Below are 15,240 nucleotides of genomic sequence, written 5' to 3' on the forward strand. Positions count from 1 at the left end.
TATGGTAAAAATTAAATATTCAAAAATCTACAATAAATTAGTCGATGACGTCACCATGACGTCAATCTTCGGGACACATCTTTGCTATAGGGACTATGCTTATGCTAAGTTTGAATGATATATGGCAAAAATTAATGCCAAAAGTGGCACTGAGGAAAAACATGCACAAAGTCAATGGCATTTGAAGTGGAACAAGAAGAAAGGCTTTTCCGCAACTTTGCGGAAAAGCCAAAAAAAAAAATGAGAACAAAAACAAAGGCTTTTTCGCAAATTTGCGAAAAAGCCAAAAATCTTAACGAAAACAAGAGCTGTTTCGGTGTGTACACCGAAACAGCTAAAAACTTAAGAAAAGGTACAGTAAGGTTTTGATTTTCTCAGATGGCCGGCAGTGGTGTAGTGAGATCCAATGCTCGACTCTTCACCGGTGCTCTTTTCAGTGTCTCAGGAAGGTCGTATCCTCTCAAAAATAAAGATGGGTGAAGTTCATCAGGATATGGCTGGCCGTATTTAAAGTGGTTGCTGCAGACTGTAGTCGATGATTTTACTTTGAAATCCTGCCGTTGGGTCAGTTGAGTCCAGAGAGGAAAGTGTTTCTTATCCGTGCATGAGTGGAATCTGAGTGTGTTTACATGCTCTTTGATGACATCTATCAAGAGAAGGGGAAACGTAAGATAGAGATATTTATTGTTTGATGACGGAGAAAAATAAACCACATAAGACTTCGCAATTATTTTCATGAGTAAAACAATGAAGTAGGCTATCTAGCTAAGCCTACTACAGTACTAGCTGACTAGGACAAATATGTACATGTGTACATGTTTATTTTTTTCACATTTTCGTGAACAGAATATAAATAAACAATCATGAAATTGTCTGTAAAAGTCACACATCGTTCGCTGACAGAAGTAACAATTAAACCATTATAAAAGCCACATATTTGTCCGATAAGAAAAGAGTCATAAAAGGGAGCTTTTGAGGGGCACAGAAACTTAAATGCATTGGCCGACACAGTCATGACAGTGCAGAGTGTCCCGTGTTTCCCCGCTCGCGTGCCGGTCGTCGGCACATCGCGATTGCGTCGGGTCGGAACTGCGCGCTACTACTTTTTGTCGTGAGAACATTTTTTTTCTGTACATCAAAGTAAAGTAAAAATTCAAAGTAAAAATTTCGCTGCTCATTTTACTCATGAGTAGATGAGCAATGACTCACGAGTAAATGAGCAATGAAACTGAGTAGATGAGCAGTGACTCATGAGTAGATGAGCAGTGACTCACGAGTAAATGAGCAATGAATTGAGCAGATGATTCATACCTTTCAAAGCTTAACCTTCAAAACTGCAACATGAATGTTATTTCTGCAGTCAAACCTTATGCTTGTCACATGTGTGACAAAAGCTTCGGACGGAGATATAACCTACAGAGGCATGCAGAAAATGTACATGCTGTAGATGATTCTGAAACAGATGAAGTTGAGGAGGATCATTCTGAACCTGATTGGCAAAGCCGTAGATTTGAAGATCCTAATATGGAAAACTATGAAACTGAATCTACGTATGATGAAGACGAAGATCTTGAGGACGATGATTCGGAATCCGAAACGGAGGTGGAAGATGACGAATTATCTGATGAAGACGAGTCTAGTTCTGATTTGGAAGACAACACCGCATATCGAGACTGGTTGAAAGAGTCCATAGAAGCCACCCAGGAGATGTGGAGTGACAAAATTTAATATGAAAAGTACATTAACGAGGATATGAGTAAAGATCAGGCCAAGGAAAAGGCCAACAGGAAGACCATGTGGGCAGTCGAGCGAATCTTTTTCAACAAATACAAGTATTTTTTGTTAAGTTACCTATATCTGAAAGACAGTGGCACCCATCAAGAAATTGTGGAAGATATCGAACGAAAATTGATTACGGGCATGAAATAAACACTGCTCTAGATACCGTAACACTTTTGACGGATTGTTCCAACAAGATGAGGATGAAGAAAACGATGAAGACAGTGATGATTAAAGACTAGTAGTTTCAAAAAGATTACTCATTTTTTTAAATAATCTAGCAGTGTCTTATAGGAAAAAAAATAGTATTTGAAATAGTCTCCCCTTATCACTCTTATACAGTAATTCCTTATGGCTTAGAAGAAGAGCATGCCCATGCATGAAGATTTAAACTTGTGTCCACTGGGTTCTATATACGATGTGGCTTTAAATAGACAGTGTATTGTAAACCGGTATATGTCAGGTACAAAAGACAATATTATTAGAAACAGGTCTGAAATTATAAAATGGGCAGTTTATGATGACTGCATAATATTAGTGCACGTATATAAAGTTATATGCATGATAATGATAAATAAATTCTCAAATAATCCTTGAAAATCATCAGTGTGAAATGTTTTCCTTTTATTTATCTTAATACCCATTCCTTATTATTTGCTTTATTTGTTGACTACCTGGCCCCATACGTCATCCCTCATCAACAGTACAACGCTCCACGTGCACTAAACTGACCAGCAAATAAGTGCAATGACATCATAATTATGCGATGGCCCCCGAATCCATTCATGGCTTGGATATGTTCACAATGCAGGTTGTTATTGAAGCGATTATATAACGGTGACGATAATCCTTTTATCAGCTTCCCATGACTGAGTCGTCAACTCAGTGGTCAGATTCTTCATAATTCAATACTCTGCTCAAAATTGTTCCTCGGTACCGCTAAATCTCAAGCTCAGCATCGACGCACAGCGAGGCATATACATGTGATTGTATCTAACGTTCTCTTAGCAATGCGGCCACAAACAACGATTCCATACGGGGAGATTTTAAAAACACCGCGGACAATGCACATGACCGGACTTGTCCGGTTGTTTGTCATCATTCGATGAGTCAGCACTATGACGTCACTGGATTCCCCCATTCGAGTACAAAGGCTATTATGATAGAGTGGAAACAGGCACGAGTATGATATGCGGCTTGAAAAATCCCTTCAATTCAGATGTATATAGGGCTTTTTACTGTACTATACGTAAGTTTATGTTATGTATTTGTCCCTATGTACATCGTATTGTTTTCACTGCTGTGATACGTATAATATTCGATACCGTAATAATGGTACGCGCCTTTATTATTTAAATTTACGCAAGCCCCTCCGCCCGTCACACTCCCCCGTGGTGAATGGTAGATTCCCGTTGCTCATTTTATGCTAATGAGGGTCACGTGGGGCCAAATCCGGACTTCTGATTGGTCGAGAGTCCGTCAAAAATGGGGAAAATATCCTGGTTAGACGGGCTTCACTACTGATGTCACCTGGGCGGTGTCATTTTTACTTCCCGGATGCGCAGCACAATCGGCCAATGATGTGGTCCAATTTGATCATGAACATTTATGAGGTGTAGTGATACATATTATGACTTGTGCCTGACAAGAAGTTGCCAGTCAAGTTGATCAAAAGTCAAACAGTCTGAATGTTATGGTCTGGAATACTTACAATTCAAATAATGTGGATTAGCAAGACACTGGACGAACTCAAGCTCCACTTGGAATCTGTTTTTTTTTCGGCATCTAGGCCCTCTAGTTTAAACAAAAAAGACAGAAGTTTTTTGTTAGTTTAGTAGTTCACAATGACATCATGGGGGATGTCTTGGATGTCTACACGCCCATGCCTAGGAACTGTTGACACCACCTAATAATGTAGTGCACTTGGATTGTTTACAAGCAGCACCTTGCTTGAGCAAAATTGTTTCCCAAATTCCATGGAAATGAAATTTCTGCAAGTTTGAAATATCCCTGTTCCTAATTCTAGCTTCTGCTGACAATTATCAAATATTCTTTTTAAATCCACTGTGAACCATTTTAGATTCATGACATGGGGAGGCTCCAGTGTTCGACCGTGAGTGCTCAATTTTACTCACTCACTCTTAAGCCAGCAAAATTCTCCAAAGTTTTTGATGTGGCCAAAAAAAGGTCCTCAGTATTTCACCAACCCAGTTGGAAGACTCAAGTCAATTTTTAAAGGAGACTTTTCTTCAATATTTTTCACAATCTATTTTCTTGAATTGCATGTTTTGAATGCCTTAAGTTTGGGGCTCTCATACACCACTATTGGGAGTTTCAAATTTTCGGACTAGGGAGGATGAGCCTAGTAAGCTGGAAATTTCAAGCCAACTTGTTAGTCCTGTTACTTACTTAAACCCTAAAGATTCACACATAAAGCAAAATTTAGAGAAAAGGAGTAGGGAAAAGAGTTCCATACCTGGACATCACTTGACACCCTGTGCACAAACCCTACTAGTATGATACTGGTCTGAAAACAATTCTAAGGTTTACTCAGTAAATCAAATGCTTCAATATTTTCCCTGCTAAATTTGACTTTTTAGGACATGTTATCGCTTTCTGATGGCTGATAGGTGGGCTGGAGTAATCGTATCTTTAGGACTTCGTTCCTATATACAGCTAACTAAATGACACTCAAAAGTGACATTTTGATATTTCTTGACACATATGAACAGCTGGTAATGACACCTTCTTGAATATTGACAGGTTTAATTTCGTGTGAAGAGGGCAGGACTTTGATTTTTGAGGGAAATTATGGGGGAAAAGACAACGACAACAACCAGAAAACAGGCTCAAGATGGCAACTTTGAAAGCTAGATGCAATAACAGCTAAACGCAATTCGGGCGATTCACAATGCAGTGCACCACCAAGAGTTTGCCACGGAGAGTTCGTTTTTCAAGTTTATGGTCGACAAAACATGGCCCATTTGAACGAGTGTCAGTAGAAACTTGAGCTAATTTGTTAAAGATTGGGGCAAAGCATTCTGCCGCCTTACAAAAAACTCCACATTGATAAAACAAAAAGAAAAAGGCAAACAGATACTTGAATCATATGCTTATGAACTTTCTGGCCGGAAAAACTAACAATTTCAAATGTCCCGCATTGCGCATTTGTCGACCATCTCCCACAATGCACTAGGAAAAATTATTTCTCCATGGCAAACTCTTGGTGGCGCACTGCATTGTGAATCGCCCGAATTAAAAGCTCGATGCTGATTGGATGATAACAAAAACTTTTTCTAGGTTTTTCTATCAGCCAATCAGCATCAGGCTTTCATTGTGTCAGGCTTTCATGCGTACTGGGAGAACTACAACGTGCAGGTCTCACGTCTCTGACGGCAAAAAGAGGTAGGAAAGTCACATTTTCTTTGAAAGTGCATTTCAAATTACAACAAACATGAGCTAATCTGAAGAAAAAAAACTGCTTTAGCAATCACACCCAGGCTACACTGCGGCGGCACAAGTGATTTAACAGATGGTCATGTTGACCAGTGATTGTGCGTACAATAGCCTGGTCTGCCCCACGCGAAAACACGCTGCGCTTTATCGGTCAGCGGCAAAGTGCGACATTCTCGTCAAGCACTACTGGCACTTTTAACTTTCGAAGATAACGAAGGAAATACTTTTGATTCTCGATATGGAAAGATTCCCATAATGGAAAGATTTCCATATACGAAGTTCACTCAACACTCTGTGTACAAACCCTATGAGAGTGGACTGAAAAATTGTAAGTGTTTTCTAAGAAAATGCTTGTATTTTCTCACTGCTCAAATTGACTTTGATGACATGAAATTGCTATCTGGGGGCTTGTTAGTCAATACAGAGGAAAATTAGTGAACTTCGCATATTTTAATCTTGCCCCCATAATTTCCAGATTCATTTGCACACGTTTGCGTATCAAAAATTTCAACATAAAATTTCACAAAAATTAGACATCTGAAAAAGGCAGCACTTTTAGATTAGCTTATAAAGAGGGTGTCCGTGAGTATCTTCTAAAGCAAAAAAACCCTACAAACTAAGCCTAAATGTGAAAATCAAAATTTGACAAAGTTCGACACGTTTTTTGACATGTGGAAGTGTGGCCTTTGTTTACGGAGGTAAATTGGCCACATTTAGGCCTATGGGGCTAGCCCGTGGTGAGCGTTCGCGTAATACGCGAAGCATTTTGCCCACAGACACAATAGCAAATGTTGTTACAACTCGACTCGGGACAAGTCGACCGTTGAGACAGCTTGACTTAATGGAAATGTATACACGTGGAGCGGGACAAGTTGCATGGCAGAACCAATCCCGGGTGCGGCACGGGCATATACTCGATGCACAGAGGGCGCTCCAATCCGGTGGCCGTCGCGTCGGGCCGGCGCGCCCTGCCCGCGAGGACCGGGCCCGGCCCAGCACGCAGGTACGGCAAGTGGGCGCACAGGCCCAGCACAAACGATGTCACCGTGCACGGTACGGCCACGTTGACCGACTGGGGATGAGATAAGTGGGCGCACAGGGCTGGCTAAAACGATGTCACCGACTCACCGTGCATGGTAGGCCTACGGACAAGTTGACCGGCAAATGGGCGCACAGGCCCGGCAAAAACGATGCCACCATGCACAGTACAGTACGGCCACGTTGACCGGGGTTGCGCGCACAGGCCTGGAAAAAAACGAACGATGTGCACGGACAACATGCTGCGCTATATCAGCTCTGTTATATGCTACCAAAAAAACCAAACTTTTGTGTCATCACTCCCAAACGGCGATCAGCCGCCGTCAAAATCCCCGGTACTATCCCCAAAACTAGGCCCCAAAACATGCAAGGCGACTTGTCACAACGGTCGACTTGTCTTTCCATTTATCGCACATACGGTCGAGTTGTCTCAACGGTCGAGTTGTCTCAACGGTCGACTTGTCTGACCCCTGAATGGAGTGGCCCTGTATTGTTGTGCCGGCAAGGTGCCGAGTTGGCAAGGTGCAGAAGTGATCGGTTTAATACCGACTCAACCTCGTCCCCAGTGCTTACTTTATTTTAAACGTTGTTTCAATAGTAAACCCTGTATAGGAAACTTCCTTCCTGCATCCTGATTCGATACCGCAATTGGCTAGAAATGGATTTATATCGTGTACTTGGTGTTGTTATTCACAACGTGCAGGACGTGTTTTCGCGATCATTCGTCCACGCCTTCTCGAAAATATTCTTTTCCTTTCCAGTTTGTTAATATTAATGTGGCGATTCATAATAATTTGAAAATCATCAAAACGTATTTTGTCACCCCGTGCTTAGGCACGCCATACGGTTTGGATGCAAATGTATACATTGCGTGGCAAATGTATACATTGGGGCCTATATGACACAGCGCACAAAAGCCAGTGCATGCTGCAGATGCAGGGAGATAACGCTGTTTTGGCGTACTATTATTGAAGTGCAAGACGATAACTTTTCTTTTGGCTGAGCCTGGCATAGCCAGACATACCTAGTCTGCGACGTGTAGACCAGTTCGAGGGCTTTCTCTCCAAGCTGTGAGCTGTGCTGTTTTGTGTATCCTTAAATAACGGAAGCCAAAGGCACTGGGGTAGGTTTATCTGTATAATTTATTATTTAATAATATTTATAAATCAGACCGATTACTTTGTTAGAAACTTAATTGCCACCTCACTTATTGTATTTTTCAGGGTTTTTAATTCTACTGAAAGAAGTCTTGTCTTCTTCGGGATAATAAAGCTAGATAACAGATAGATCTGAAGCTTGTCATTTGTCATGTCATCTGTTGAATAAAACAACGGCGAGGCCTGCCGACGAGGCGACCCTTGATATGTGGCTTTCCAGCTACTACAGAATGGCGACGAGGATGGGATGACATGCCGTTTTCCACTTCCAGACAAGACCCCTAGTGTCAAATTTAGTTCGAACTTATCATTATAGGGCTGTATCAAAAATTTGTTTATTATAAAATTTGTTTTAAGAGTTTAAACAAACTTGCGATTATTTGAAGAAGCTTTAAGCTTTGTTCAAGTTTCAATTTCAGCCCGTCGTGCAAGTTGGCACATGGTTTGGAGCTACATGTAGAATATTATGTCGTGTAATTTGTGTTTTTTGGTCCCATTGATATTTTATTTACACGATTCACGTCGGTATTTATGGAAAATTAATGATACACTGTAGTGATTGACTGGCAATTGTACATGTTTTTGTACACAATGAAGATGCCACACATGTGTTAGTCTTTTTAAATTATTGTACTGTTCTGTGTGACTTGAATCTCCTCACTTACTTACCGTATTGTCCTGACAATTTGATATTTGCACCATGGCCTTACCTGCAGATGTGGCTGATGCCATATTGCAATCGAACCAAGCTCTCGCAGACACTCTTGCAGGGGCATTTCAGAATTTAAAGTACCAGCGAGTCAGCACAGTACGACTGGTAAAATTTTGTGGGCCTCCCACTAGAGCTGGGGATCAGACCATACATGAGTGGTTGGCCGATATCGGGACATATTGTAGGCAAGTTGGACTTGGAGATGGGGAAAATTGAGTACTGCCTTAGATTACTTGGGCGGGATTGCCAAGGAAGAAGTGCTATGTACCCCTAACGAACAAAGGGATGATTTCAATAAGCTTACCGCGCTGCTGAAAAAAAACACGGTTCGATTCTCCAGAGTCCGTTCAATCCTTGACAAGAACCCTGTACGGCCGAATGCAGTTGCAAGGTGAAAGCCTTACAGATTACAGTCGTGTACTAATTCGGTTGCATGATCGGATCGAAGCCGCTGCAGTAAATGCGCAAGAGAAAAATGCACTTGCTCAGCTTCGAGAAAGCACCTTGAAAGAACAATTCATGAAAGGTGTGGAGGATATCTCAGTCAAGCGAGAATTGCGAAAACTCTGTCATAGCCGGGCCGATATCTTGTTTTGTGAGCTGCGTGAGTTTGCGTTGGAATTATTTCCTACCACGGAACAGTCACACCCCAATAAATCGGCGCCTGATGACTCTGATGTTGCAACTGCAACTGCTTATAGGGCCGCCGCAGTACCCGACAGCAAGGCGCTTTCTGAAGTTCTAGAGAACCAAAAACAGTTTGTTACTTCTGTACAGCAATTAGTAGCGCAGCAGACCTCGATGAATGCAGACATAAAAGTCATTTGTGATGGTGTGAAGCACTTGCTAACTTCACAGCGGCCTAAAAAGCCTATGGTCAAATGCTCATTCTGCAACAGGCCGGGGCATACTGCTGAAAATTGCTACAAGCGAAAGCGAATCGAAAATACAAAGCCTGTAGAACATGCTGGCAAGAACGCAGAAGGCCATACCTCGGGAAACGTGGATCCTCCGTCGCAGACGGCAGTGTAACGGAGGCTCATACCGTATTTTTACCCACGGACTGTGTACCCGATATTTCAGTTGTTTCTAATTCTGTTATTGGCCACTGGCCGGGAGTGTCAATCTTTCCGCTTCAGAGATTCGTAAAAGGCTCCTCGGTAAATGCCCTACTGCAACTGTTATCGTGAATGGGGTCACCACAAAGTGTTTGCTTGACACAGGCGCTGAGGTCTCTTTACTGTCAAGCCAGTTTTATCAAAAACATGTAGCAAACACCTTGGGGAAATTACAGCCCGTGAGCAAGCTCATCAAACTGATGGGCGCCAATGATCTCGAAATCCCAGTAGAAGGTTACATAGAGACCTCATTAGAAGTTTTTGGCCAAAGTTTTAAGGCTTCTTTCTTAGTTTCTAGAGAGACGGCAGCATCCGCTAACGTCTCCAAGAAAAACTATTGCCCCGTTATACTTGGCTGTAACATTTTGAGGCGAATTGCAGCCAATTCGAAGAGAATTGGGTCTGTTCAGCTAGATCCAGACTGGGATCTAGCACTCCGTTGGTTGCAAACCGCAGTATTGGTTGATGACCTGCATACCGCAGAGTACACGTCAGCAGACGTGTACACGTGTGAACGTGTTGTTGTGCCCCCGCAAACCGTGGCTAGTGTCAAGTGTATTTCAGACGACCACGACTTAAATTCGTTGCATATCAAGGAGTTTTTTTAGTGAGCAGCATTCCCCTTTGCTTGTCTAACAATGGTAGTTTCCGAGAAGTAAAGTCGGGTAACGAAGATGGTTCATTGGCCATATGTCAGGTGCTTGACGGTGACGGACAAATTGACGGTGCAAATATTAACGTGTATATAGCAAATGCTAGTGCAGAGCCCTTGATTATCCCGGCGCTCACTCAGGTAGCAGTTTTATCTGCAATTAATACTGAGGAGCAGATTTTCCTTGAGCAGGATGGGGATGGGCTTCACGTGTCAGTGCACCGTGTTGTAGCCAGTGTTCGCGAAGAAAACGAACCGAATGACTCCATAGATAGCAATTTGCCTTGCAATGAGCATGAGTTAAAAGAGGATGCACTGACAGATAGGGAAAATAGGGAAACCTTTGTTTTTCCAGACGGCACCAATTTTGTCATGTCTCCTGGTCTTACCCTTAAACACTTAGCACCAGAAGACGCTATTAAGGCAGCGGAATTAATTAAAAAGTATATCGATGTTTTCTCAGCCGGGCCCTTTGATTTGGGTTATTGTGACATCATCCCTCACAAAATACGGCTGAGCGATGATACTCCAGTGAACCTCCCTTATCGGAGAATATTACCTTCTAAGGTTGGAGAAGTGAAGACCCTGCTTCAGGATCTTCTCGATAGGGGCATAATACGTCGACCATCTAGTCCTTACGCGAGTCCCATCGTTCTTGTGCGTAAGAAAAGTGGCCAACTCAGATTATGTATTGACTTCAGTTGCTTAAACGCGAAGACAGCCAAAGATTCATTTCCATTGCCGAGGATAGACGAAACCCTAGAGGCTCTTGGTGGCGCTAAAGTATTTTCTTCTTTAGATATGGCCCATGGCTACTTCCAAGTAGCCATGGAAGAAGATTATATTGATAAGACCGCGTTTAGGGTACCTTGGGGACTCTATGAATTTTTACGTCTTCCCCAGGGTCTCATCAACAGCTCAAGTACGTTTCAGAGAATAATGGAACACATTTTCGGAGATCTGAACCTGTCGGAGCTGATTCTCTATCTAGATGACCTGTTAGTCTACTCTGCCACATTTGACAGCCACATTGAGAGACTTGACAAAGTTTTCAGTCGTTTTAAACAATACGATTTCAAACTAAACGGGTCAAAGTGTCAGTTATTCAGAGATTCCGTGGTTCATTTGGGTCATGTCGTAGACTCTAACGGAGTGTCAGTATATCCTGATAAAACCGAACGAGTGAGGTCTTGGCCTACCCCAACAACTGCAAATCAACTGCGTTCCTTCCTTGGGTTAGCCTCGTACTACATGCGTTTCGTGCGCGACTTCGCCAAAATTGCAGAGCCATTACACGCGCTCACCGGTAAAGCACAATCAAAAGCAGGGAAGGCCACAGCCCCATTCGTTTGGACAGAAGAGGCCGACGTAGCTTTCAATGTTTTGAAAGACGTACTGTGCACGGCCCCTGTCTTGGCATATCCGTGCTTTGATCGCGACTTTGTACTTGAGACGGATGCTTCTGCTAAGGGTTTAGGCGCGTGTCTCTGTCAGGCTGATGACAGTGGGAAACTTCACTCAGTCGCGTACGCGAGTCGAAGTCTACGCGGAGCAGAGAGAAATTATGCCGATTTATCCAGTTTCAAGCTGGAATTACTCGCCTTGAAATGGGCAGTGTCAGAAAAATTTCGCGACTACCTGCTTGGTCACCACACAATCGTGTGGACTGACCATAACCCTCTGTCTCACCTACAAACGGCAAAACTTGGTGCTACTGAGCAGAGATGGATAGCCCAATTAGCACCTTTCGATCTTGAGATAAAATATAGATCCGGGAAGACAAATAAGTGTGCTGACGCCCTAAGCCGCTATCTTCATGTCGCCTCAGTAACCTGCGTTGAACTACAAAATTATGGACTCACCTGCGAGGGTTCACAAGTACCCATTGATGTGTCAGCTCAGAATGCGTCCGAAACGCATACCCAAAAGACAGAAGGCACATCACAGGAGACCGCCGGTTCTGCCCCTGCGGTGCTCCCCTCGTTCTCACATGAGGAGCTTGCCTCCCTTCAGAAAGAAGATCAGTCTTTACGAGTTGTGTGGGACAGTTGGTATAAAAAAAATGCAAGCCTTGCCAAAATATGGATGATGTTAAACTCACTTCCGAAGTGCGTGGTTGGTTAAAAGAATGGCCACGAATAACAGAACACAATGGCGTGTTGTATAGGGAAACTGTTGACCCTGCAAGAGGGACTGTTTTCCAACTCCTTGTTCCGCAAAAACTCCGTAAGTTAGTTTTGGAAGCAGCCCACGACCATTGGGGCCACCAAGGCATAAACAGAACATTGGCGTTTCTTCAGCAGCGCTGTTATTGGCCGGGAATGACGAATTGTGTCCGAAATCACGTTCAGACGTGTTTTCGTTGTACGTTGACGAAAGTGCCAACGCCAACAATTCGTTCGCCAATGCGGCATTTGCTGGCGTTTCAACCTCTTGAACGCCTTGCTATCGATTTTGTCAAACTTGATGTCGTTAAGGGGAAGATTGAAAATGTTCTCGTACTTACTGATGCCTACACTAAATTCTCCCTAGCAATTCCATGTAGGGATCAAACAGCGCCTACAGTAGCTCGTGTCTTGCGGGATCAGTGGTCCTCACATTATGGCACTCCAGCCCAAATTCATTCAGATCAAGGCAAAAATTTCGAGAGCCATTTGATCAGAGAGCTGTGCAATTTATATGGCATAAAGAAAACGAGAACCACTGCTTACCACCCGCAAGGCAACGGGCAAACCGAAAGGTTCAATCGCACGCTTTGTGGCCTTATCAGATCACTTGATGGTAAAATTCGTCATAATTGCCCAGATTTTCTGCCCCATCTAGTACATATCTATAACACCACTCCGCACAGCGTAACGGGGTACCCGCCTTTTACGCTAATGTTCGGCCCAGATCCGGTTGTTCCGCTAGATCAACTGCTGAATAATACGCGTACAAACTGGAATGAACATGCCATTCAGAAACAGGCAGAGATCATCAGACAAACACTATATTGAGTCTTGAAAAAGCACTCAGTCACTTTGTTTGCACGTGTAGTTTAAAAGTTACTGAAATGGAACCAGTTTGTGTTCGGTAAAATTTGGAATAGGAATTCCAAAAGCAGGAATGTTGTGGGAGATTCACATATTTTAGTCATACTTTAAATGTGTGTATGCATGCAAGAGGATTATATATAAAGAGTAATATGTAGTTACCCTTTTTGACTTATTTAGTACAAAACCACTCCGGAAAAAAAAAAAAAATGATTTTTTTTTTGGACTTATGGATCGTTCGAGGGCGACTGATCCTTAAAGCAGGGAAATTGTGGCGATTCATAATAATTTGAAAATCATCAAAACGTATTTTGTCACCCCGTGCTTAGGCACGCCATACTTTTTGGATGCAAATGTATACATTGCGTGGCAAATGTATACATTGGGGCCTATATGACACAGCGCACAAAAGCCAGTGCATGCTGCAGATGCAGGGAGATAACGCTGTTTTGGCGTACTATTATTGAAGTGCAAGACGATAACTTTTCTTTTGGCCAGACATACCTAGTCTGCGACGTGTAGACCAGTTCGAGGGCTTTCTCTCCAAGCTGTGAGCTGTGCTGTTTTGTGTATCCTTAAATAACGGAAGCCAAAGGCACTGGGGTAGGTTTATCTGTATAATTTATTATTTAATAATATTTATAAATCAGACCGATTACTTTGTTAGAAACTTAATTGCCACCTCACGTATTGTAATTTTTCAGGGTTTTTACTTCTACTGAAAGAAGTCTTGTCTTCTTCGGGATCATAAAGCTAGATAAGAGATAGATCTGAAGCTTGTCATTTGTCATGTCATCTGTTGAATAAAACAACGGCGAGGCCTGCCGACGAGTCGACCCTTGATATGTGGCTTTCCAGCTACTACAATAATATGAAATGTGATACTGCATGTTGTCTCGTTAAGATCGTAACAGTTTAATTAAAATAAAATCATGTTTTCGTAACTCACGCCATGCTCGCGCTGCGACGAATTGATTCTGTTTTTACCCCAGACACCGCATTCAAAAACAAACGCAAATGTAACGCACAGGCAGGCACCAGACTACTCCTAATTTGCATACGTGTTCAAAAATCTTGCACATGCAAATGATCCAATACCACTTACCAGCGTGAGAGAGCAGGTAGTGGTTGGCGCGTACTGCTCGACACCCTGGGGACGAGGTTGGTACGACTACGACTACGTGGCACTAGTACGATAATCCTTTCCTAGGGACGATGGACACACATCTATCGTCTCTCTTCTGGCCTTTTTCTTGCCTTATTTACAGAACCTTCATGATATAAGACTTGAAAGAGGTTTTACTATGCATTGATATAATAAAATCAAATAATATACACCAATATCATGAATTATTTCGATTTAATAAAAAGACAAACCTCCTGCCGAATGCGCTGAAGCTACCGAAGTCGCCATTGTTGCACGCAGTCTGGTTCCCTGACTATGCCGTGACGTCACCGAGTCAGGGGCCGGGGGGGGGGGGGTTCGATCCAACTCGGACCCAAACCACTCGACAACCAACTCGGACCAACTACCAACTCGGACCCACTACCAACTCGGACCTACAACCAACTCGGACCCACTACCAACTCGGACCCATGCATGACCAACTCGGACCCATCGTTTACAATAATTCGACAGCGTTTTCAATCATTCGACAATATTATAAAGTTTGTCCACTTATCATCTGTTAATACAGTGATGCTGTTATGTATAAATTGTCATTGTAGTTGTCAGGTAAAATATCTGTATTGCAGCAGTTTGTCGTTGTAAAGTGCATTGAAATGCTATTTTGAAATGCGCTTTAAAAGTGTAATTAATTATTCATTTTTATTATTTGTTTCCATTGAAACATATTGCGCTTTAACCAAAAGTAATTAAAATTAAAGTTTAACCAATTATTCATGTTCATATTTGACATCGTTCACGCCATCTTGCTCAATTTAACAGCGATTTATTTCATTTTTAGTTCAAACCACATACATTCAGAACAGAGATCTTCATGGAAAAATAAAATTGGAAAGTAAGACATTGAAACATAAACACTTTCAAACATGGCATTATTAATTCAATGAATATAAGTAAACATATTATAAGTCATTAAATAAAATAAATAAGGTATAAAAACAAAGTCTATTCTATGTACATGTACATGTATTTAAAACAAAACCCACATAAACACCATTGTATACTGCAAGAAAAACGAAGGTTCCATATTGAACAAAAAAGGTTAATCAAAAAAGTATAAAAAGTTACACAGATTCGTAAAAAAAACCACAAAATTAAAAGCCAGCATGT

At 42.2% G+C, this 15,240-nt stretch overlaps 1 protein-coding gene across 2 annotated transcripts; it reads right to left on the reverse strand.

Moving 5' to 3' along the window:
• Positions 1-361: 361 nt before the first annotated feature.
• Positions 362-14,369, reverse strand: LOC119726154. 2 transcript variants are annotated; one of them, XM_038197766.1, is made up of 4 exons: positions 14,322-14,369; positions 11,775-11,919; positions 3,491-3,573; positions 362-646 (listed from the first exon to the last, which is right to left on the reverse strand). In XM_038197766.1, exons 1-4 carry the CDS (start codon positions 14,356-14,358, stop codon positions 375-377), a joined length of 537 nt encoding a protein of 178 aa, XP_038053694.1. In that variant the 5' UTR covers positions 14,359-14,369; the 3' UTR covers positions 362-374. The 2 variants fall into 2 exon arrangements, 1 of the variants encoding a protein (XP_038053694.1); XR_005270783.1 differs by lacking the exon at positions 11,775-11,919.
• Positions 14,370-15,240: the final 871 nt, after the last annotated feature.

The sequence above is a fragment of the Patiria miniata genome, unplaced genomic scaffold (genome assembly GCF_015706575.1).
Source record: "Patiria miniata isolate m_02_andy unplaced genomic scaffold, ASM1570657v1 HiC_scaffold_2, whole genome shotgun sequence".
In the NCBI taxonomy this organism is placed as follows: Eukaryota; Metazoa; Echinodermata; class Asteroidea; order Valvatida; family Asterinidae; genus Patiria; species Patiria miniata.